The sequence below is a fragment of the Tubulanus polymorphus genome, chromosome 1 (genome assembly GCF_964204645.1).
Source record: "Tubulanus polymorphus chromosome 1, tnTubPoly1.2, whole genome shotgun sequence".
In the NCBI taxonomy this organism is placed as follows: domain Eukaryota; kingdom Metazoa; phylum Nemertea; class Palaeonemertea; order Tubulaniformes; family Tubulanidae; genus Tubulanus; species Tubulanus polymorphus.
In genome coordinates, this window is record NC_134025.1 from 1,054,382 (window position 1) to 1,077,130 (window position 22,749).

The window sequence follows — 22,749 nt, forward strand, 5'->3', positions numbered from 1 at the left end:
CATATTTGTAACATAGTTCACCTCTACACAGGATACGTGTTTTTACATCTGTCAAATCGAGTACTAATTAATAGACGAGATTGTGTTTAACTGCGGTTTTTAATTAGCGGAACCATTAATATCGTGTTGAGTCGACAAAATCATTGTCGTCATTTATTCAGCGGTATTTTTCAAAAAATGTGAATCTCCATGAAATTGAAAAAAAGAAAGAAAATTTAGTACGACTTGTTAAAACGTTATTAAAAGTTAAAAAGTAGCCACATTTCTTCCAATATTCAGATTTTGATTATTAGTTTTCACTCTATTACGTAGAACATTTTAGGAGTGACTGTCGTCATCGCGGTGGAAAGCCACATTTCTTACTTGGAAATTCACATGGAATTTCACAGTTCTAAAACAAAGGTAATATTTGGTGCTGAAAGACCAGTAAAAACAGCTGCGGACAGATACTTAACGCTTCCTTTCATCTTCATCAAAAATCTATGTTTTATCTAGAGAACAAAGAGGAATTTCACTGATTCTCAGTTACGCATCGTGAAGTCTATGAAAATTAGATAACTGTTAACGACGCTGCTAAAAGAACAAGAGATATGGGTCAAAGTACTTTAAAATCTGGTATAAATTTTGTCTTCATATGGCGGCGGCTTGTGGGTTGTTTGTTTGTGCGTCTTTTCAGAATCGTGTTTGAAATCTATACATGTATTGTAAAGACTCTGGGAGCCGTTCTCACCGTTCTCAGTATCTGAGTTCCTATAGTATGACATTATCCATATCTTATTCGCCCGCAATATTAAGCATTTTGTTGCTATTTATAAACGCGCATAACATTGATTGGAATCCTGAGATTAAGTAACAGAATTATAGGAATGTGGATGATATATTACACGAGTCACTATAGTAAATGTATTCTCATCATTATTCTTTAGTTATCATCGCATCCGATCCGGGGAGAAATTAAAATCCTGTTGATAAAATGGCGGACATAGGGAAGGGGCCGTGGTTCGATAAACATCGAGAAAGCTGCTCCGGAAAATATCACGTTGGGTAGATTTCGTAGGTCCATTCAGAACAATACATTGGACCAGTTGCGCAGTGTTGGCTTAATACCAGTCTATGACATCTGCATAGTCATGGCATAGACTTAAGACCAGTCTAAAACCAACTTTGTTTTATAGCCAATCTAACAATTTAAGACCATTCTTAAGATTTAAGACCACTTTTGGACTTAAGTCACGACTGTGCAACTGGCCCCTGACCAGTATAACAACTTAAGATTTCAGAGACCAGTCTCAATGTTCTAGACTTTTTACTGTGCAACTAGCAGGATAAACAGACTGGGACAAGTCACAAAGTCTAATTTCATATGGTGATTTCATACCAGACCAGGGCCCGGTTTCACGAAAAAGTTTAAGCTTAAATCAGTGAAGTTTGAATTGTTGTCCTCATTGAAAACATGAAGTAACCAATGGCAATTACACCAAATATTTGAGTTTAACTCTTTTGTGAAACTGGGCCCAGCTGATAAACCCGTCCCGTGAAGGAATATTTTCAGTTCATTGACAGGGTTGATACTTAATGGCGCACACGTGTTCCACTTGAAATAGTGTACGAAAATGTCAATGTTTTCTCACGACTGCTTTGAACCGGTGGATTCAAACTGCAGCCTTGAGCAGATTCTCACACCACCACTTCAGTGTAAAGCACCACTCGATAGATAAAATCTTGAGATAATCACCGCAACCGCCCGTCAGCGAGTTCATAAAATATACGTTTGTTTATCGAAACTCTTACGGAATAGAATCAGTAGGAGACAAAAATAAATCCGCGATATTTATTAAGAAAAATCGTATTTTATTTCCTCTAATGAATATACAATATTATTACCGTTTATAATTTTACAAAATGATTATTTACAATCGAGAGTAACTCTTGAATATGTGGGTTTGGTGTAGTGGAGACTTTTAATAAATATTGAAATATAAAATTTAACCATATACCCATTGCATACATATATAGAAATATATTACATAATGATAGTTGTCGGTTTTGAGCAAGATTCCGCGCACGCTTCAAATGATTTCAAATAATAAACAATGTCTCGAGTTTATTGTGTTCATAACAGTCTTATATTCACAAAGATGACATCACAACCTCTGAATCGTGACCGCTCTGTCCGTCTGGTACTGTGACGTCATTCAACATGGCGGATGTATTAGCCGGACGAATGTTATCGACGATATAAGAAAGACGCTCGAGACTCGATTCAGGTCCATCAAATCCTGAAATGAAATCACTTTGAAAATTACGACCAGCCGAAGTAAAACTATAGATTAGATTTACGCTCAGACATGAAGAATAAGATTAAAACCCAGTTGAATAAAACAAATTTATAAGTTTAAAATGTTCACACAGGTCTCTAGAGAGAGTGTGTAAACAGCTTTTGATTTTGATCCTCGATGAATAAATTTAGTATTCAATCTTTTAGATTTACATATAGCGGGGTCACAGTCTTATTTCCAGATACATGTAATTACTCAAAGATGCTACTATGGCTGCCAGGTTACAAAGACACAAAATTACTATTCAAATACATGTAGTATTGAAGAACTCACCAGAGCTGATGTTATTCATGTTTCTATCGTTCCAGCCTCCATTGGAAGAGTTTTCAGCTATCTGAAAAATAAAACATATTCATATTCTAAGTAAAAGCCGACATCAGAATATCAGATTTGCCGGTAATGAAAGATGCCTCACACGTGTATCTCTGATGTATCGCTGTATCTGGGGCCGAAAAACCCACTTTAAACGCATTTTTATTCCCTTTTATCTTCGACATAAAAAAATTGTAACTTCTTTCGGGAGTGTTTGTAAAGTAATACTTGAGTCAGACGATTTCTAATTTACGTTCATGTATCAATTACACGGCGTGTATTGAGTCGTAATTTTCGGTGTGGATTTTTCACTGATTCAGACCGTCTTTTACACGTGTTTACAAAGTTGTAAACATCGAAACTAACCGGTAAAATTAATGAGTCTAAGTCGACGTAAGGACGCCATCTTAGTAACACCTGGCCACCGAAAATTTCTCCGCTTATGATTTACATTTCTGACACTGAATTGACGGATTGTGCCATATGGTGGTCATTAAAAATGTGCCGACAGTTTTTTATCATCAGAAGAGTCAGAGAGCTTTCAGAAGAGATAATTTGTTGATGGGTTTTTCTAGCAGCTGTCTTACGCATCAACAACTTTCTAAAGAGGGACCGAAATTTAGGGACTATTTCAAGAACGAATCGATGTTAGAAAACAAATAAAACATTTTCTAGAAGAATTATTTCTTCTAGCATATTTTCTCGATCGATACCATATAGTACAAAATGTCCCTGTGTGATTGCGGTAAGGATAAGCAGAATGTAGATAAGATCGGATATCGTAAACATTGTATCGGTCTGTTTTGATACTGGTCAACATCAATGATACTTTAATGAGCTACAGAGATACTAGTAACCATAACAACATACAGTCTGACACATTTAAATAAACATTACAAACAATCCGTGAAATTTATATCAAATAACAACCCGTATATTCCGTCCGGCCTTCGAAGTAACACTATTCATAATCATTTCAAGATAATTTCACTTGAAATAATCTTATCATTTTATCGATAGAATTTAAGCACAGATTTCATAAAATAAGATAGAATGTAGATATATGAAAGTGACTATTTGTGATATTACCAATGGTTATACGTTAAAGACCTACAATATCTAGATTTAGCAACGAAAATCAGTTACGCTGACATTTCGGGAAGAAGCTTCTGTCCATTTCAGAGATTCAATTATTTTCCATTACAAATAAATCTCTGAAGATGGATAGAAGAATTCTACCCGAAATGTCAACAGATTTTGCGTTATGATATCATCAATTATTGTTAGTGTATACAATATACACCACATAGACTAAAAAAGACGGTTGTTTTCAACGGAAATTCATGAGAAATGGCATTTTGATAAATTCTGTGTAAGACATAGGTATTTAAAGCAATGACGTCACAGGTACGGAGTCTGAGCTGGTGAGTGCCACGTGCGCAAATCTGTCAAAACTAATAGTGAAATCGTAGTATTTTTAGCTGATCTTTATTAGCCGAAGATACCGGTAATTAACACGAGGAGAATCCGATATCTCTCACTCCTCACATCGATCATTGGCCGTTCATAAACTAACATCAATATTCAAGCGGCCAAATATTTCAGAAATTACCTATTTGAACTTCCAGCGAACTGAGATTGATCTATTGAGAATATCGGGGTTCGAACTGCGTGATGAATTGGTTAACATTGATCCTAATAAGTTGTCATTAATTTTCGTTATAAAGAATGTGCGTAAATTAAGAATATAAGTGGTTCATTAAAGGGAACGTAAACAGTTATACATAAATTTCAGAAGTAGAGATTAGAGAATCTCTCTGAATTCTTTGTATGGAGGCGGTTGTTGAACGTATTCAAGTAGATTAGTGAAATATCAAAAAAGACGATGATTTTTGTTTAAGCAGCGAAACTAAAACTCAAAAACTAAATCAAATCGTTTCCACAGAATTCGAAGGATTATGAAATGTTTCCGAAAAAGTTGCATTGGATTGAAATTGATCTTAGATTAGCGAACAACAAACAGCCTATCCCAAAATCTTGCGTAGTGTATTTTCGAACGATAGACGTGCTAATACAGTTCTATGGTAAAACAATAGAATGCGTAGTGACTGTTTTTTGTCACTGTGTGAAATGAGGCTAATGACAAACATACAACAGACTCTACTCCGTATGGGGTTCATAACGCAGGAGATACTCTACATCCGGTCATTAAAAATACTACCAAATCTAGTACGATGCGCCTGTGAGCCTGTGTTTGTGTGAAAGAAGTGGTTTTCCAGTCATAAACTTAGATAAAATATTTCCTGTCTATCCCTGACAGTTTAGGACCCGCTTCAACTGTAATTGTTGGATAAGTAGAATTAGTTCATCACCAACGTTTGAACATAATATTCAAATTCTAACCGGGAACATTGGAACTGGGTCAATATAGTAGTTATGGGCTGGTTCTAATTCTGAGTTGAAATTTAAACATTGACAATGATTTGAAACTTGTCATTTGAAGTCAGAACTGTAGAACTGAGTCTTGGGTAAAATGGGAATGAAATACCCTAAATTTTAAGATCCAAACCGAGTAGAAAATAACCTGGTTATATTCAGAGTCGAATAAAACCGCTCGAGTACGACGTAGAAAATGTAGCCCTGCACGTTCACCCTGGAATCGATTGACTCGGATTATTATCGCGTACCGGCGCCTGACAATATATTTCACATTTTCTACTCCATAACGACCCATCCCTGCTCAACCTGTACCGGAATTCACGTTATACCTCGAAGAGATCCCCGTGAGGTCAGAGATTCTGTGCTGTAAATAGAGCAAATTCAGTTCAAGTTTTATTCAAATACTCACCATATAATTTCTTCTAAAGCTACTCTTTAAATTCGCGAACGTGTCGGCATCGAATTTATTTCCTTGCAATAAATCTTCTAAACTTTCGATATAATCGATCGCGTTTCTGAGTATTTCTACTTTCGGAAGTCTCTGATTCGGATTCGCGCACGTTCGTTTTTTCAACGCGTCGAAAGCTTCATTGACCCTCAATAAACGACGTCTTTCTCTCATCGTCGCCGCCTTCCTACGATCGACGGTGCCCGTTTTTTTCTTGCACGCTTTACAGGCCCACAGTAAACAGCGCCGGCCGGGGCCATGCGACGATTCACTATCGGGAGCTAAAACATGAGGCGTATTCTCATCGTCATCGTCATCATCATCTTCATCTATATTACTAACAGAATCGTCCGGCTCGCTTTTAACTTCTGTGGCGATATTTTTCCGGGTTTTAGTCGATTGTTTGCGAGTGTTTTTAACGGGGCTGGTGCTCGGCGTGGAGCTGTGTTCACTGTCGCCACCACCTCCAGGGGTCAGCACCGGTTTTACGGGTGTCAAGCCGCCCTGAACCGATACGGGTGAACTACTATTCGAGCCGCTTGCTACACTACCGCCGAAACTATAAACGGACCGGTTCGGCTCTTGATGAAGTCCGAAATTTGTGTTACTTATTCCTCCGTAATATCCGTGACAGTCCTGTTTCACGCCAACGCCCCCTATCTGCTGCAAAGGGTCTGTATTCTGAGGGTACGGTGCCGGGGGCGCGTATCCATAGTAACCGGTGGCGGCGGCGGCGGCATTGTTGCTGGCTCTGTAAGCGGCTTCTGTTGAGAAATAACCACCGTAAGAGGAGTTGAGCCTCTGATCAAAATTCAACATGTGTGCCGTGCTATCGTACCAAGATCCGAAGTATCTACAACTTTGTGTATCTGTAGCCGACATTTTCAACACTTTAGATAACAATACGAGCAAAGGTTTTTATCGAATGCGCAGCTGTTGCGAGAACTGCTGTTATCCAAATATCAGCTAATAATTCCTCGCCCTCCTCTGATTTTTCTGTCGACAAGTTATTTCAGCCCGAACGGCGCAAAAACATCTACTGGACGCGATGGTAGTTTTACTGTCCACTGAGGTAAGAGGTTCTGGTTCTGACACGGCCCGAGGGTGATTCTTGTCAAACGAGATCGCGTTGTACGATGTTATTGTATACTAAAGTTCAAGTGAAGAGATGAGATCGAGAAAGTTCAAATAAATAAAAGTTGTTGGCGGCCACATGTTGGCTCCAATCACACGCATCAATAGGCGTGAAGTACAGACACACGTTACGCCTATAGAACCGCCCACTTCTATCTCTTATCAGTGCTTCAATCTGTCAATCATTCATCCCGTTAGAAAGATGCTGGTTCTGTTTGCCAGTCCCATTCCACTTGAAGAGGAGACTGCTGCTGCGATACTTAGAACGATACCTAAATTATCCTGAAGAATGTCGAGTGACTTATAATGATGTGTTTGCCATCTATTGGAATTTCACCGAACTAGACGAAAATTCTTCAATTGACAATAGCCAAGTTATAAAATGAACCACATTTTCAAACATGCCCCCTAGAATTAGTTTAACATGGTCGTCCTTTACTGACTTTGGTTTGAGCAGAGACTGGTTTGAGGGACTACTTCACAAAACACAACCTAAGAGTATATCGGATTTTAGATGTCGTTTGATCAAGTATCCGCGTAATATTTCTCTTCAAAAAGGAGTTTAAATTTGGTCCATCATATCGGAAAGATATAATCAGATGAATCTGATAACGATTTGACCAGGAGCAACAAATGTTGAACGAATTGGTAAAATTGGAAGATAATCGTTATGCACTAGCCTAGGGGATAACGGTACGATTTTGAAATACGTTGTTAAAAACCATATATATAGATCTCTTCTGATAGGATGGTGTTCTGTGATAAGCGGTAATTTAAAGGCAATTTGATCGATTTTTCCGTTCGAAGTTCCCGCAGATGTAACCAGAAGATGCTTAACGAAACAGTCGTCACGGCACCAGCTTCACAGATTGATATGTGCGAACAGTGGCTTAAACAACCTTACCGGTCGGACTTTAAATTTAGCGTATACGTCTATCTTTTCTTTTATGGTACCGCATCAATTTTTGGTATAATCTTAAACGGTTTTACCATCTATGTGTTAGGGAAACTGAAAAACAATGACAGCTATCATCTGGTGAAAGTGCTAGCTATTCTAGATCTGATGTACTGCGCGGCTGTATTCGTGATGTACCCTTTACGGATGATTCACGTATATATCGCGTTGGGTGATGTGGTATTTCACCGGGATGACTGGTACTTCGGTAAGGAGTATATTCGTGCATCTTTGGCGTTCTTTTACATGTTTCAAATGAGTCGCAATTGGGGCATTATGTTGATCAGTATCGAACGATTTATCATTGTTATTTTCCCATTAAAATCTCGAATGTTTTGGACTCGAAAAGTCGTCAACTTCGTCATTGTTTTAATAAATACTTTATCATTTATGTTTTATTTGCCATATTTGTTTCCAGGTTGGCGTTTCCGAGTATTTTCATGTAAAGGTAGTCACTTGTACACTCTTATTGAATCGACAAATCATATCGATTATGGTAGCAATGTTTTGAGTGATTGGCAACATATAATGACTGACATCGCCGGGACATTTTTCTCAGTATTAATCCCCATGTTTACATTGATATTTCTCAACGCGATTCTAATTTCATTCTTGTTTGTACAAAGCGTACGTCGCAAAACAATCTCGACGGCAAGTTCTTCTGCTGAAGTTCAAGTTCTGCGCATGTCGTTTATCTTAGTTTTCATATTTATCATTTGCGAATCTTTGACATTCATCGAAAAATTATCATACAGCGAATTTTTAGGATACAAATTTCTGCGTATTGAAGGGGTTTATGACGGCGTTGATTCATCGATGGTTTATAGAAAAACCGCGATCGGGTTGACCGTCGTCGATTCTTGTGCGAACTTTTTCGCTTATTGTTCTACAAATTCTAAATTCAGACTGAAAGCCAAATATATATTACGACCAAACACGAATTTATAACATGCAAGAAAACATCAGTCCACTCTCACCTTGCTTTGCAAAATCTGATCGTTGTGTTCATACCGTTAATATATTAACGACGTAGGTAGTTAATTTTCATGACCTGTGAAACTTTTGAAGCCTTCTTTTATTCACAGGATCTCCCGAAAAACCATTTAGGTTTAAAACAAAAAATATAATAAAAACATTAAACTACACAAATACATCTAAATATAGTTGATATGATAGAATGCTTGATACTTCATGAGATACATGTATGATCAAGTGTCGCTTGATGATTTGCCATCAAGCGACACTTGTAGATTTTCAAAGTCCGATTTTCTCAGTTCCTTCATGGAAGAATGACTTGAGGTCATATGTATGAAATTAGGAGAGAGTAATATTGTTGTTGGAAAAAGATATTGTAATAATTATGACTATAGATTGTTTGTTGACGTTGTGTGCAGCATTTTTCATTGGAGGATTAAATCATGTAAAGTTTCTCGGTATGGTCGATCGGTGAATATAATGTTGTTTGTATTTATGACCAGTTGTACTGGTTTCATTGAGTCTGGGGTTATCTGTATGTTCCAAAACAATAAAATAAAAGCTTGTTCTTCGTTATTTGTTTTGAATCAGTGTGGTAAGGCAGTTTTTCTGCAGCGGCCGCAGAAGATATCGATCACTGGAAACATGCGTATGCATGAATGGTACTTTCCTGTCATGTAAATAATGCGCAAGTAACACCGGTCATGATTGCCCACTACCAATTTTCCGTAATTACGAAAATTGTCCTCAACATGACTATGATATTTTCCTAGGTCCGATTTTATCGATTTCCAAGTACGATTAAAAAAGAAATTCGTGACAAAGAAGCGTTTCACTTCAGGATGCCTTTTATCTTGCTTAGATAAAGAAATGAAGTTAGTGGCCGTACAGAAGGTGCACGGTAGATAACAAGGCCCCCTAACTCCATCGAGTGGTCCGGTGAAATATAAGCAGATCACTGAACAGAGAGAGAGAAACTGCTGTTGCTGTTGTTTATCACAGAATGAATGATTAGTTAGTGATGTTTCCTGTCATGAACATCATTACTGAAACTCAGACATATTTATTGTCGGGGCTCGATGGAACTGCTCGAAATCCGCGGTACCGTCATTTAGCATCAGGTCACTGATTTAGTGTCAGTAAATTATGCTGTACGGTGCTGCCGCTATGATCGACACTAGCGGATTTTGCATAAACTAACACAAACTGACTCTGGCAATAGACTCTCCTAAGTTGCCAGAGTCGATTCACGTTAGTGTGTGAAAAATCCGCTATTGTTGAGCATTGCGACAGCACCTGACGGTGTCGTGTGGCAGCACGTCTATTACATGATTCGAACCCGGACACCCTGTACACCCTCTATTTGGAATTAGGACAACTCTGAATCAGTATCAGTAATTACTGGGTTCGAACCCGGGACACTCCTGTACATTGTTTATTCAGCATCAGGACCACTCCGCAGTATCAGTGATTACTGGGTTCGTACCCGGGACCCTCGTATCTTGTATTTAACGTCAGGACCACTCTGAATCAGTGTCAGTAATTACAGGGTTCGAACCCCGGACACCCCTATACCAGATCCATTATTCAACATCAGGACTTGCCAATGACTGGATATTGCCAATAAAGTTGAGTTGATATTTGTTTGAATATATTCAATTGAATTGACTATAATCAGGGAATCCCCGCTACATGGCGCCACTGTTAATGCACATGTGGGGCTATCCCAATAAGTAGAGCTATTCGACTGATATTAATTAGTTTTGTTCTATTCTACCGGTTCGTATATAAAATCTAATTGTACTGTGTAATACCTCATACTTTTATCTTTATTTTCAAATGTTGTTTTATTGATATCAAACGATAAGAATTGGTGAATTATTGGGGGAATCCCTACTCCAAAACAACAAACAAACAGGGAATCCTTACCTCCACCCAGCTAGCCTAAATAAATAATGTTAGTTACCTAATTGTTGATGGTAAGCTTTTTTGATATTCGGATGGGCTTTGTAAAAATATCCGACCGTGAAACTAAACCACAGACAAGTTACTGGGGCCCTACCCGATGCGAATCCCTTCTACTATAGAGATGATGATCCCTTCTTCTATTTTCATTCAGTGTCAAGATGATTGATAATGAAGATGATGATTACATATCTGCTCCAAGTGATGCTGAACCCGAACTTGATGTAAGGTTAAGTCAATTTAGAAATCTGGTACTGACACTGAATAAAGACCTTCAGTTGATTTAATAATTTTTTATTTCCATCAGGATGAATTCAAACACGCTAAACTGTTAGATGCTATATCTTCACTTGACGGCAAAAAAAGGTTAGTTGTATTTGCAAATTATAAGAGGAGAGAGGGAGGATGGAAGAGGAGAGAGGGAGGATGGAAGAGGAGAGAGGGAGGATGGAAGAGGAGAGAGGGAGGAGGGAAGAGGAGAGAGGGAGGATGGAAGAGGAGAGAGGGAGGATGGAAGAGGGAAGAGGGAGGAGGGAAGAGGAGAGAGGAAGAAGGGAAGAGGAGAGAGGGAAGAGGAGAGAGGGAGGAGCAGAGAGGGATGAGAGCGAGGAAAAAGGGAAGAGAGGAGAGAGGGAGGAGGGAAGAGGAGAGGGGGAGGATGGAAGAGAAGAGAGGGAGGAGGGAAGAGGAAAGAGGGAGGAGGGAAGAGGAGAGAGGGAGGATGGAAGAGGAGAGGGGGAGGATGGAAGAGAAGAGAGGGAGGAGGGAAGAGGAAAGAGGGAGGAGGGAAGAGGAGAGAGTGAGGATGGAAGAGGAGAGAGGGAGGATGGAAGAGGAGAGGAGGATGGAAGAGGAGAGGAGGATGGAAGAGGAGAGAGGGAGAAGGGAAGAGGAGAGAGGGAGGATGGAAGAGGAAAAAGGGAGGATGGAAGAGAGGAGAGGAGGATGGAAGAGGAGAAGGGAAGAGGAGAGAGGGAGGATGGAAGAGGAGAGAGGATGGAAGAGGAGAGAGGGAGGAGGGAAGGTACATGTTTATCACTGATTGATGATCTTACTGTTTCAGGGCAACTAAATTCCTGCGTAAAGAGGCAACAGATCAAGTATCTGAGTTTAACATTACATCATCCAATGATGGTAAGTAACGGGTAATTCATTAATTATGTAGGCAATCATTGAGGTGAAATATTGAATACTTCTGTAAATAATGCTATGAATTGTGTTCATGGTGCATTCACGGAAAATCTGTGAACTGTCGCGTAGGTAATTCTCAGAATGGACCAATGAATATGAAGATATAATGATAAACATGCCATCTATTTTTAAGGCCTAAAACATTTTGATTTGTTGATTTCTAGTCAGTGGTAAAGTTAATGTTACTGATTTACTGTCGAAAATCAACACAAAAACTAAAAATAACAAGAAATTAAAGGAGAAATTGAAGAAATGTGTGCGTGACCCGACTGATAAAGTTTTACCAACACCATTACCTACTTATCAACAGGAAAAGGTAACATTTATTGTTTCTTAAAACATAGATGATATTTCTGAACTACTGTTTTGATTTTGTTGCTGTAATTGCGTTCATTTCACCAGGGCCCATTTTCACAAGAAAGTTCGATTTCTTCATTTATCCAGTAACTGGACCCAGAGAGTGTTCAACTATAGGATGCCCATTCATAGGTTTGAACCCTGTACATATGATCAATCTGTTTATTATTGTTTATAGATTCGTAGATCTGTCGCTTATGAAACTACTACAACAGAAGTTTCGAAATGGGATTCGGTCGTTCAAAAAAATCGAAAGGTAAAATGATATCATCGTTTGATGTGTTTTAGATGATGAATTTATACATTATGTTACGACATATTTAGTGTTTCTATTTTAGGCCGATCAGCTTCAATTTCCACTCGGTGGTTCAGAGCTTCACGTTATTAATCAACAACCGACCAACAAATTTGTTCAAAGATTTCAGGTAGAGTTCGATATACCGGTATATACGTGTAGTTTTTTAGTTGATTGTATTTACGTTAATTGGTTTAATTTCAGGCTCAAACTCCGCTAGAAAAAGAAATCGCTGCATTATTAGGTACAAGTTCGCATATAATACCCACAGATCATACTTTAACAAAAGCTGAAGAACGAGCTTTAAAAGCTATGAGTTTAGAAGAGGTTTGTCAATATTCTGATGTTTCGATTCTGTTTCGCGCATTTCCGTTATTTTTACGGATATTTGTCGATGTTTTAGGCTCGAATGAGAAGAGCTGAATTACAGAAATACCGAGCATTGTTGTCATACAAAGAAGCGAAGGCTCGAAGACAAAATAAAATCAAGAGCAAATCGTAAGTTTAGTTCGGATGAAGATTTGAACTGAAATTTGCTGGGAATTTGTTCCATGTTCGATTCAATTGTTTTCAGTTATCACAAAGTTTTGCGTAAAGAAAAACAAAAGAATGAATTGAATTCGATGGAGGAATTGAAGAGGATCGATCCGGAAAGTTTTAATGAGAAAATCAGACAAATAGAACGTATTAGAATACAGGTCAGTGACAGTTACTCGAACCCTCCGACCCCATTCTTTACTCCAGACCTCCGACCCCATTCTTTACTCCAGCCCTCCGACCCCATTCTTTACTCCAGTCCTCCGACCACATTCTTTACTCCAGCCCTCCGACCCCATTCTTTACTCCAGCCCTCTGACCCCATTCTTTACTCAAGCCCTCCGACCCCATTCTTTACTCCAGTCCTCCGACCCCATTCTTTACTCAAGCCCTCCGACCCCATTCTTTACTCCAGCCCTCCGACCCCATTCTTTACTCCAGCCCTCCGACCCCATTCTTTACTCCAGTCCTCCGACCCCATTCTTTACTCCAGTCCTCCGACCCCATTCTTTAATCCAGCCCTCCGACCCCATTCTTTACTCCAGTCCTCAGACCCCATTCTTTACTCCAGTCCTCCGACCCCATTCTTTACTCCAGCCCTCCGACCCCATTCTTTACTCCAGTCCTCCGACCACATTCTTTACTCCAGCCCTCTAACCCCATTCTTTACTCCAGCCCTCTGACCCCATTCTTTACTCAAGCCCTCCGACCCCATTCTTTACTCCAGTCCTCCGACCCCATTCTTTACTCAAGCCCTCCGACCCCATTCTTTACTCCAGCCCTCCGACCCCATTCTTTACTCCAGTCCTCCGACCCCATTCTTTAATCCAGCCCTCCGACCCCATTCTTTACTCCAGTCCTCAGACCCCATTCTTTACTCAAGTCCTCCGACCCCATTCTTTAATCCAGCCCTCCGACCCCAGTCTTTACTCCAGTCCTCCGACCCCATTCTTTACTCCAGCCCTCCGACCACATTCTTTACTCAAGCCCTCCGACCCCATTTTTTACTCCAGTCCTCCGACCCCATTCTTTACTCCAGTCCTCCGACCCCATTCTTTGCTCAAGCCCTCCGACCCCATTCTTTACTCCAGTCCTCCAACCCCATTCTTTACTCCAGCCCTCTGACCCCAGTCTTTACTCCAGTCCTCCGACCCCATTCTTTACTCCAGTCCTCCGACCCCATTCTTTACTCCAGTCCTCACCCCTTGTTGTACCGTGAGTAATGTTCACTATGTCTTGAATTTCAGGAACGAATGAGTTTGAAACATAAAGGTGGCAGTAAATTTTCCCGTCAACAGAAAATCCATGCTAAATATGACAAAGAAGTAAGTATTACTTTACATGTAGAACTCTGTTATTGATACATGATGATAAACTCAGATTTATTGATTTATCAGTCATCACAAACCTAAAATTACATCCCAAATACTAATAATTTCATACTGGGTGTAACAAACATTTTCTGGTAGCCTACTCTGAAGTTTGTTTTAACAAGCTTCTTCCACGTTGTATTTAAATACGGTATATTACTAGAATGAGTTGATTGATTGACTGATTGTGTTTTAGGCTCAACAGTCAGTTCAGGACATGCATCAAAAACACCAACAACTCACACAGAAAGTAGCGGCAATAGAATCATCAGAATCTGAGGACGATGATGAGAAGAATGATAAAACAGAGGAAACGAATACCGATCAACGGAATCAGTATAATCCATGGATCGGATCAAACATCGACGTGAAAAACCCGTGGATGAACACGGTCAAAATCAAAAAGGTTTCAGACTACAGTCGACCAGCTGAAATAAGGAATACTGAGATTATTGAAGATATTTTACATTCCGCATCAGAGGATGAGCAAGAGGTTGAGCAGCAGCAGCAGCAGCAGCAGCAGCAGCCTGATAAGAGACAAACAGTTGAAACTGATATTGAGAAACTGGATTCAGTAAAACCTGCGAAAAAAAGAAAATCCATCGATCAGAAAAATAAAGAAGAACCAGAGGTTAAAAAGAGTAAAACTAACGGCGAGAAGAAACCTGTGAAACAACAACAGCAGAAACAAAGCAACAATTCTACGAAAAAAAATAAAATCAAAAAATCAATCAGAAATAAATTGAAAGAGACCGACGATATCGATGAGATGTTTGATGTGCTCGATAATCTCGGAGAACAGGCTGCTGAAATAAACAAAGAGAAGAGGAAGAGCCGCCAGGTGAAGAGGAAAGAAAGGATTCCGGCGATGAGAAAGAATGATGAAGAAAGACATCGAGAATATTTAGACGTCGACGAAACGGAAGAGAAAGAGACGGAAGAATCTACGACTCACAGACGAACTTTAGAGGATTTAGATCTGGACAATTGGTCTGATAACGAGGAGTTGACGTTGTCTAACGTCGCTCGAGTTTTAGAATCAGAAAAGAATCCGAAACCATCGCAGCAGGAATCGACGACGATTCATACAACGGAGGAAGCGAAAATAGATCCGAAACAGATTCTAACGATGAAAACTTATCTCCGCGGTAACAGTGACGGTAAATTCGTATCAGATGATGAGGAGGAGGCAGAGGAGAACGGAGAGGAGGAAAAACAGAAGATGACAATCGCTGAAGCGTTCGCCGATGATGACATCCTGGATGAGTTCGAATCGGAGAAGAGAGAAGAAGAAGACGCGGACAAACCTAAAGATATTGATTTATCGTTACCGGGATGGGGTGTGTGGGGCGGGGAAGGGGTCCGTCCTGTGTCAAATAGGAGAAAAAACAGGTAAATTTAAAACACTTCGACTAAGTTTTACGACAAAGATAAACTCGAATGTTTTTGGTTTAATTGCTATTGATTAGTTCTCCGTGTTTACAATGAAGACGACTCAAAGTTGAACACTTGATTCTTCGTGATGATGAAATTCTCTCAGTTCTCGTTATTGTTACGGATATTTTTAGATTCGTAATCAAAGCAGCTCCAACCGCGCCGCGTAAAGATAGAAACCTCGGAAATGTGATTATCTGCGAGAGGAAGGATAAAACAATTCAAAAACATCAGGTAAAAATCAGTGATACAGTCATATACGGTTTCTTAAAATTGTGCTCATTTCCACCTCCCCTCATTTACGTAATTTCAAGCATCTATTTTGATATTTGTAGGTGAGTAGTTTACCTCATCCGTTCAGCAGTGTGTCGCAATATGAAAGCACGATTCAAGCTCCGCTCGGAAACACGTGGAACACGGCAACATCGTTTAAACAATTAACTAAACCTAAAGTCGTCACACGTCTCGGCACGATTATTGAACCGATGGATCAGTCGCAGAAACTCACCGACGCTCGTAAAACAGCGGGTGATTTACCGGAAACGTCTAAACCATCTCAACAACAACAAACTGTTCATAAAAATACCGTGAAAATGCCTTTAAAATCGAATAAATTTAAAAATCGATTCAGAAACAAAAGATGAATATTGACTGTATTAGAGATGTTTAAAACGCTGAATGAGTTCAGATGAATAAATACAAAATACGTCTACAGATATTTAGAAGACTCTTCACTTGTTTTATTGTGAGGTCAGAAATAATGCACTAGACCCAGTTCCCTCAGCAGAGCCTTTATTTATCCTCTGATATTGTGAGGTGAGGAATAATGCACTAGACCCAGTTCCCTCAGCAGAGCCTTTATTTATCCTCTGATGTTGTGATAGCAAGAGTCAACCTTATTGGACCCAGTTCCCTCAGCAGAGCCTTTATTTATCCTCTGAAGTTGTGATAGCAAGAGTCGACCTTATTGGACCCAGTTCCCTCGGCAGAGCCTTTATTTATCCTCTCTGATGTTGTGATAGCAGGAGTCAACCTTTCAGACCCAGTTACCTCAGCAGAGCTTTTATTTTCCTCTGATGTGATGGCAGGAGTCAACCTCTAGGAAACGTGTCCTCTTTATTAGTGATATCCTTGGATTTTATATATTTCATAAGTGAGGATTAGTACATTGGTAAAATGTTTTGAGGTGGCTACAAATGTTTACTGTCATACACTCAATACCTTCAAATATATAAGTTTTCTTATAAAACAATTCATTTATTAAATGCATGATTACCACAAAAATATAATAACGAGAGATTTGAAGAATAAAAGCCTTCAATTCACTAAGTGGATATAAGTACAGTAGATTATCACACATCAAATCTCTCCTCACAAATATTCGGTCCATGTTCTTCGTACTGTTCTCGTGTTACGCATAATTTCTTAAAATCGGGGGTTTGGGCTAACTGAGCGCCGCCATGCCACGAGTATGTGATAGGGCTGAAAATACACACATAGAAATACATCAGAACCTACAGATCTTAATTCTGAATTACAGGACGAAACTCATTGAACGATGAAACACTTACTCATCTGGTAATCTGATATTGATATCGTAATCAGCTGGTGCCATACTTCTTACATCCTTTAAACTGAAATACATTCACATTGTCAAATCAAACTAATCTACATTGCGAGATTTGAGGCAAATTCAGATCGTCTATAAGTGGACTTACATTCTATCTTTGAACCCAGGTAATAAACAATTACCACCGGTGAGTAATATATCACCGTAGAAATGAGGACGCATCTCTGTAAAACAGAATAATCAAACTAACAACAGTTAACATCACAACAATCAAACTACAGGGCCCGGTTCCATAGTCAAGACTTAAGACCAAAAGTTAAGACTGGTCTTAAGTTGTCAGATTGGCCATAGAACTAAGTTTGTCTTAGACCGGTCTTAAGTCTAAGCCCTGTCTATGGAACCAGCCCTCCAGTAGACCATCAACTCTCATTACCTGTTGGTGTAGCATTAATAGATTCAACAATAGCTTCCGGTATTCCCGTTTCCTGGATACCAACATCAGACGGATGAAACAATAATTCAGGAATCGCGAATCGTTCGTTATTCAAACGTATTATCTGAAAAATATTCGGCAAACAGTTAATAGATTTACTAGAGACTATTTTCAGCTCCTCGCGCTGTGGTCTCCGGCAGTACCTGTTCCGACCCTGCAGCTTTACCAGTTGATTCTTCAGCTGATCTCATATAACCACGTTTTATATGCGTATAATCTGGTAATATATAATCTCTAACTACAGTATTTTCAGGCCATCTCTTCCTGTAAATACGTGAAAACAATTTCTATATCATTTTACAAATCTTCTATACATCGTATGGCAAATGAAGATTTCGTTGCTTACTTTGCGATGTTCATATCGTGATAGAAATCCTGAGACACGTAACAAACGTCTTCTTTACATTGATTCATTACATGAGTTTCATCCATTACCATCAACTGTCTATAGATAATTCAACTCTCAACTAAAGCACCCAATACTAACTAAGATCTGAGTTCAAATATGGCTCATGAGTTAAAATTACCATAGTTCATTTTCCAGGATACAGTTCCACAGTTCTGAGTTCCCAGAGTAATAAGAATCAATCTGATAAATGAGTGTAAATGAGTGAAGAATTGTAGAATTCTTTCCAGAACTGCAGAACTGGCTCCTGTTGTAATCAATTTATATCTACCTGTATGATATCACTTCTTTCAAGTGATTCGTTAATATTTTTCCACCAATAGTCAACCTAAAAATATCATCAGAAGCTTCAGTATATGAACTGTAAAAGGAATTACCATTCAGATTAAAACTCAAATGGAAACTAACCTTCTGATTGGTCCTTTTACTTTCTTGCCGTTATAATAAGGAACAACGTGAGTAAATGAGAATCCTGTATCTACTATTAATGTGCACTTGTGTTTCTTATTTGATGTTTTATTGTGTCGATATTGACTCAAATATCCAGCTACAAAACATTAAAACATCTCTTATTCGACGCCCTTCCGGTGTAATTCATTTTCAATGATTAAATAAAAACTAAGAATGTTTCCCCTTAAATACTGCAGTTAAGACCTATCTTCATCCCTTTACAGTTCTATGTTTTTTTTTCCTGAATAAGGGGAGAGGGACGAGAGAAAACTTTCTAAGAATCTCTGTCACTGCCAAGACTAGAACCCATCACCGCAGGTAAAACTGTTTTGTTTTTACTGACCGTTTGTTCGGTAAATTGAAGCAAATTGATATTCTTCAAACAGCACTTCATTCATCGCTTCTTGAACCGATAAGAAATTAAAGAACGGTTCAGTAACGAGGGCCGTAGTTTCTTCAAAATTTACCTGAAAAAAATCATTCAATCATAAATAAATAAATACAAGACTCAAAATACAAACAACCTTGAAGAATGACAGCACAAACCTTAAAACAGTCTTTACCAAATACATGATCCCAAACTTGCTTCTCAACTTCCCAATTGGTTAAATATCCCTGGAAATTAAAGATATTTCATTTCAAGGAATCATCATCATTTCTGAAGTGAAACTCTTGATGGGTCAGTGTCTACTCATTGTATTATTGTTAATACCTTCTGAAACGCCAGTAAGTAATATAAACCAGACATATCTTTACAATCATCAATTTGACTTCCGGTAAAAACTCGAGTTCGGACATTTTTTGCTTTAATCACGCAATTAGGTATAATTCTGAAATAGAAGAATGAAATGACATCATCGATTTTGTTGTGTGGGCAAATGTCGAAGAACTCTCACGAGATTTAGAAGTCTAAAAATGAGGCATATCGTCACAGGCTGAATGTTAAATCGAGCACATTGCTAATTCTAAATTGATTCTTTGCTTACCTCGGTTCATTATCAGTGGCATAACCAACTTTAGCCGTCCACGCGCCGTTATCTAACACTAAAACCGGCATTTTATACAATAAATCGCCAATAAATCTTTATTTATTTTCTGCAATTGCTCAACGACCTTGGACACAGCTATTACTCGCTTCCCTACGCAAGACTCAGTGGAGGGCTCCGATTACTCGCGCCTCTGCGCTTGTTTATCAATTCAATTCAGTTTATCAAAACCGGTCGGCGAAGGCGGCGGGCAGCGGGTCGTCGTTAGAGTGAATATGATGTATCGGTTCATCGTTTTATGTTTGGCGCTTTATTTTAGCTTCATTGAAGCTGAAAATGTAACTGACAACCGTCCGAATATACTGGTAATACTGGTGGATGATATGGGTATCGGCGATTTAAGCTGTTACGGAAATTCACTGATTAAAACACCGAATATCGACAGTTTAGCTAAAGAAGGAATCAAGTTCAATCGCATGTATTCACAACCCGTTTGTACTCCGAGTAGAGCTGCATTACTGACAGGTAATTACGCATATATTTATTTATTTATTTATTTATATCATATCATATTAGGAAATTATGTACGAAATAGTATCGTCGTGAAGATAGATTGGGCCTTTGAAATTTTGTGTGGTAGTCACTCATTGTATAGACTAATGCAACGGGCGAAATTTCAGCTAATCAGTAAGCAGGAATTCTGATAATAAACCCACTGCATCAAAGCCGCTATACTGTACAGTGCTGTTTTACATTATGCAGTCACAATATCCCAGTTAGTAGATCGGGTAATTGCACCCGATGAGTCATCAGTTGGAATACTGCGCTTAGCTCCGTAGATATTTTTTGTTCACTTCCAATAGTGCCCGGTCTCCACGTGTTCAGGTCATCAAGCTCGTGGTCTCCACAGGCATGGACACATAGATTTTAAATGACCCGACTAAATTCCATTAACTAAATTCCATTGCTATTGTCAATTGTTTGAAGTCAATTGTTAAGGATCCGGCAGCCGTGGGTTTCCACACGGGTATTACTCTAAAATTAGAAATTACTTGAAGATGGCACCGCGGACCCCAGCTTGAGGAGTCTGACTAAATTGCCAGTTTATATGTTCGAATTGTGGCCGTTGTTAAAAACTTGCTATAAAAATTTAACCAAAAATGTTTAGTTTTTTCACTTATTGATGAAACTCGACCCAGGCGGCGCAGCCCTTCTCCCAAAAAAATCAGGCTGCATAAAAAGTTAGATACTATGTATATGTTGTTTTTCATTATTTTTAGGTCGTTTACCAGTCAGAAATGGTTTTATACAAGGATCCCGTGAACTGCCTGTAATAGTCAGCCCGAGTCAGGAAGCCGGATTTCAGAAAGATGAATTCACTATGCAGCGCTTCCTCAAACAGCACGGCTATACGACCTCACTGATCGGAAAGTGGCACCTCGGGATGGGGGGCGATGGATCTTATCTACCGACGAATCGCGGATTTGATTCGTTTATCGGAGTTCCGATGGTTCATATTGAACCGTGTAGTAGTTACGTCAAAATGAACGTCAACATTTTCTTCGGGATAGCAGTGAATAAATATAAATGGGTGATATCAGCATTTTATTTATTCATTCTCAGTTTGAGAGTTTTTGATGTTATTGGTCGTAGAGGTTTATTCGGTGTTATGATTTTGACGGCTCTCGTGGTTGGTATCGTTCAGTTATTCATGCACGCCTCGGCCGCGAATCCCGCCGCTTGTTTATACATGAGAGACGAGCAGATACTCGAACAGCCTTATAAAGACGTCAATATGACTTTACGTATGACCGCGGAAGTTTTGAAAACTATTGAAAACCATTCCGCATCTGAAGAGCCAATGTTTCTTCATATAAACTACCTAACCCCGCACTACCCGGCGTTAGTTTCTCATAAGTTCAACGGTAGTTCAGGATTAGGACCTTATTATGATTCGATATTAGAACTCGATTGGAGCATCGGACTCATCTTAAAATCTTTAGAGAAACATCATATGAAAAATAATTTCATTTATTTCGCGTCTGATAATGGACCTGCGCCGCTTACAGGTTTCTCGCGTGAAATTTTAGAACCCGAACATTTGGGTTCAACTGTGTATAAAGACGAGAAGGGTAAAGCTCATAGATTAAGAGGTTGGAAAGGTTCTAACTATGAGGGGGGTATTCGAATGCCTGGTTTGATTCAATGGAAGGGAACCTTAACGAACCCAGGACGTATTGTTAACAGTATTACTTCTCAAATGGATGTTTTTCCTACGTTGGTAGAAATATTAAACGCAGACGGTAAAACTCATCCCGAAATGGATGGCGAATCTTTACTTCCGATTATAAAATCAACCGATATAAAACAAACAACAGATGATAGAATAGTATTTCATTATTGTAGTGTGAATATTCTCGGTGCGGTTTCTTACGATCGTTATAAATTACACTTCGCTAATTCGACCGGTAATTATACCTGTTCGGGTAACGTATTTAAACAACCTGTATTATACGATGTATTATCTGACCCCTCTGAATCGATCGAACTTCCCCTCGCTGATAATCGACAATTACTTCTAGATATCTATAAATTAATCGAACGACATGAGAAAACATTACCACCTATTGGTGAACGAGTATCTCAACTCGATACGTTGCTAAATCCTCTCAAATTTCCGTGTTCTAACTTTCCCTATTGTACAATGGAAAGTAAAGTAATTGATGATTTTTCTAATCTTCGACTTTGAGGAAAGAAATTGTATTTTTTGTGATAATTTGTATGGAGTGATATTGCACAGTCAACAAATATCAGTTACTTTTTGTTTGTAACACATTTAATATGTGTTCATGATTGCCTGTGATTTTGTAATTGATCAATTCATGCATCTTGATAGATGAAATTTCTAATGTTTGTTAACGTTTGCACAGTTTAAAATCAAATAAAATCCTAATATATATGTAAATGTAGTTATATATTCAAGTATGTTGTTGTTATGGCCAGTGTCATTGGTAGTCAGTATCATTATCAGTGAACAGGTTTTTGGTCATCTGGTGAATTATCGAGAACTCGGTATTTGGACACAAACCACTT

The 22,749-nt window shown here is 38.9% G+C and overlaps 4 protein-coding genes across 4 annotated transcripts; 2 read left to right on the forward strand and 2 right to left on the reverse strand.

The window, feature by feature from the left end:
- Window positions 1–1,864: 1,864 nt before the first annotated feature.
- LOC141914787 (uncharacterized) lies at window positions 1,865–6,412 on the reverse strand. Its single transcript, XM_074806086.1, has 3 exons — window positions 5,500–6,412; window positions 2,613–2,673; window positions 1,865–2,279 (listed from the first exon to the last, which is right to left on the reverse strand). Exons 1-3 carry the CDS (start codon window positions 6,355–6,357, stop codon window positions 2,131–2,133), a joined length of 1,068 nt encoding a protein of 355 aa, XP_074662187.1. The 5' UTR covers window positions 6,358–6,412; the 3' UTR covers window positions 1,865–2,130.
- Window positions 6,413–10,295: 3,883 nt separating this feature from the next.
- On the forward strand, window positions 10,296–16,433 carry LOC141914970 (U3 small nucleolar RNA-associated protein 14 homolog A-like). The gene is made up of 14 exons (XM_074806321.1): window positions 10,296–10,381; window positions 10,722–10,791; window positions 10,875–10,933; window positions 11,631–11,701; window positions 11,923–12,074; window positions 12,294–12,371; window positions 12,454–12,540; window positions 12,615–12,737; window positions 12,814–12,908; window positions 12,985–13,108; window positions 14,195–14,272; window positions 14,514–15,709; window positions 15,886–15,985; window positions 16,087–16,433. Exons 2-14 carry the CDS (start codon window positions 10,729–10,731, stop codon window positions 16,393–16,395), a joined length of 2,535 nt encoding a protein of 844 aa, XP_074662422.1. The 5' UTR covers window positions 10,296–10,381; window positions 10,722–10,728; the 3' UTR covers window positions 16,396–16,433.
- A 591-nt stretch (window positions 16,434–17,024) lies between these two features.
- Window positions 17,025–19,778, reverse strand: LOC141900151 (actin-related protein 6-like). Its single transcript, XM_074786921.1, has 12 exons — window positions 19,657–19,778; window positions 19,383–19,500; window positions 19,217–19,285; window positions 19,014–19,137; window positions 18,629–18,767; window positions 18,492–18,548; window positions 18,161–18,259; window positions 17,958–18,078; window positions 17,755–17,878; window positions 17,470–17,545; window positions 17,323–17,385; window positions 17,025–17,233 (listed from the first exon to the last, which is right to left on the reverse strand). Exons 1-12 carry the CDS (start codon window positions 19,725–19,727, stop codon window positions 17,104–17,106), a joined length of 1,191 nt encoding a protein of 396 aa, XP_074643022.1. The 5' UTR covers window positions 19,728–19,778; the 3' UTR covers window positions 17,025–17,103.
- Window positions 19,779–19,899: 121 nt separating this feature from the next.
- LOC141900142 (arylsulfatase H-like) lies at window positions 19,900–22,550 on the forward strand. The gene is made up of 2 exons (XM_074786911.1): window positions 19,900–20,181; window positions 20,937–22,550. The coding sequence occupies exons 1-2, from the start codon at window positions 19,932–19,934 to the stop codon at window positions 22,403–22,405; spliced, it is 1,719 nt and encodes a 572-aa protein (XP_074643012.1). The 5' UTR covers window positions 19,900–19,931; the 3' UTR covers window positions 22,406–22,550.
- The last annotated feature ends 199 nt before the right edge of the window (window positions 22,551–22,749 follow it).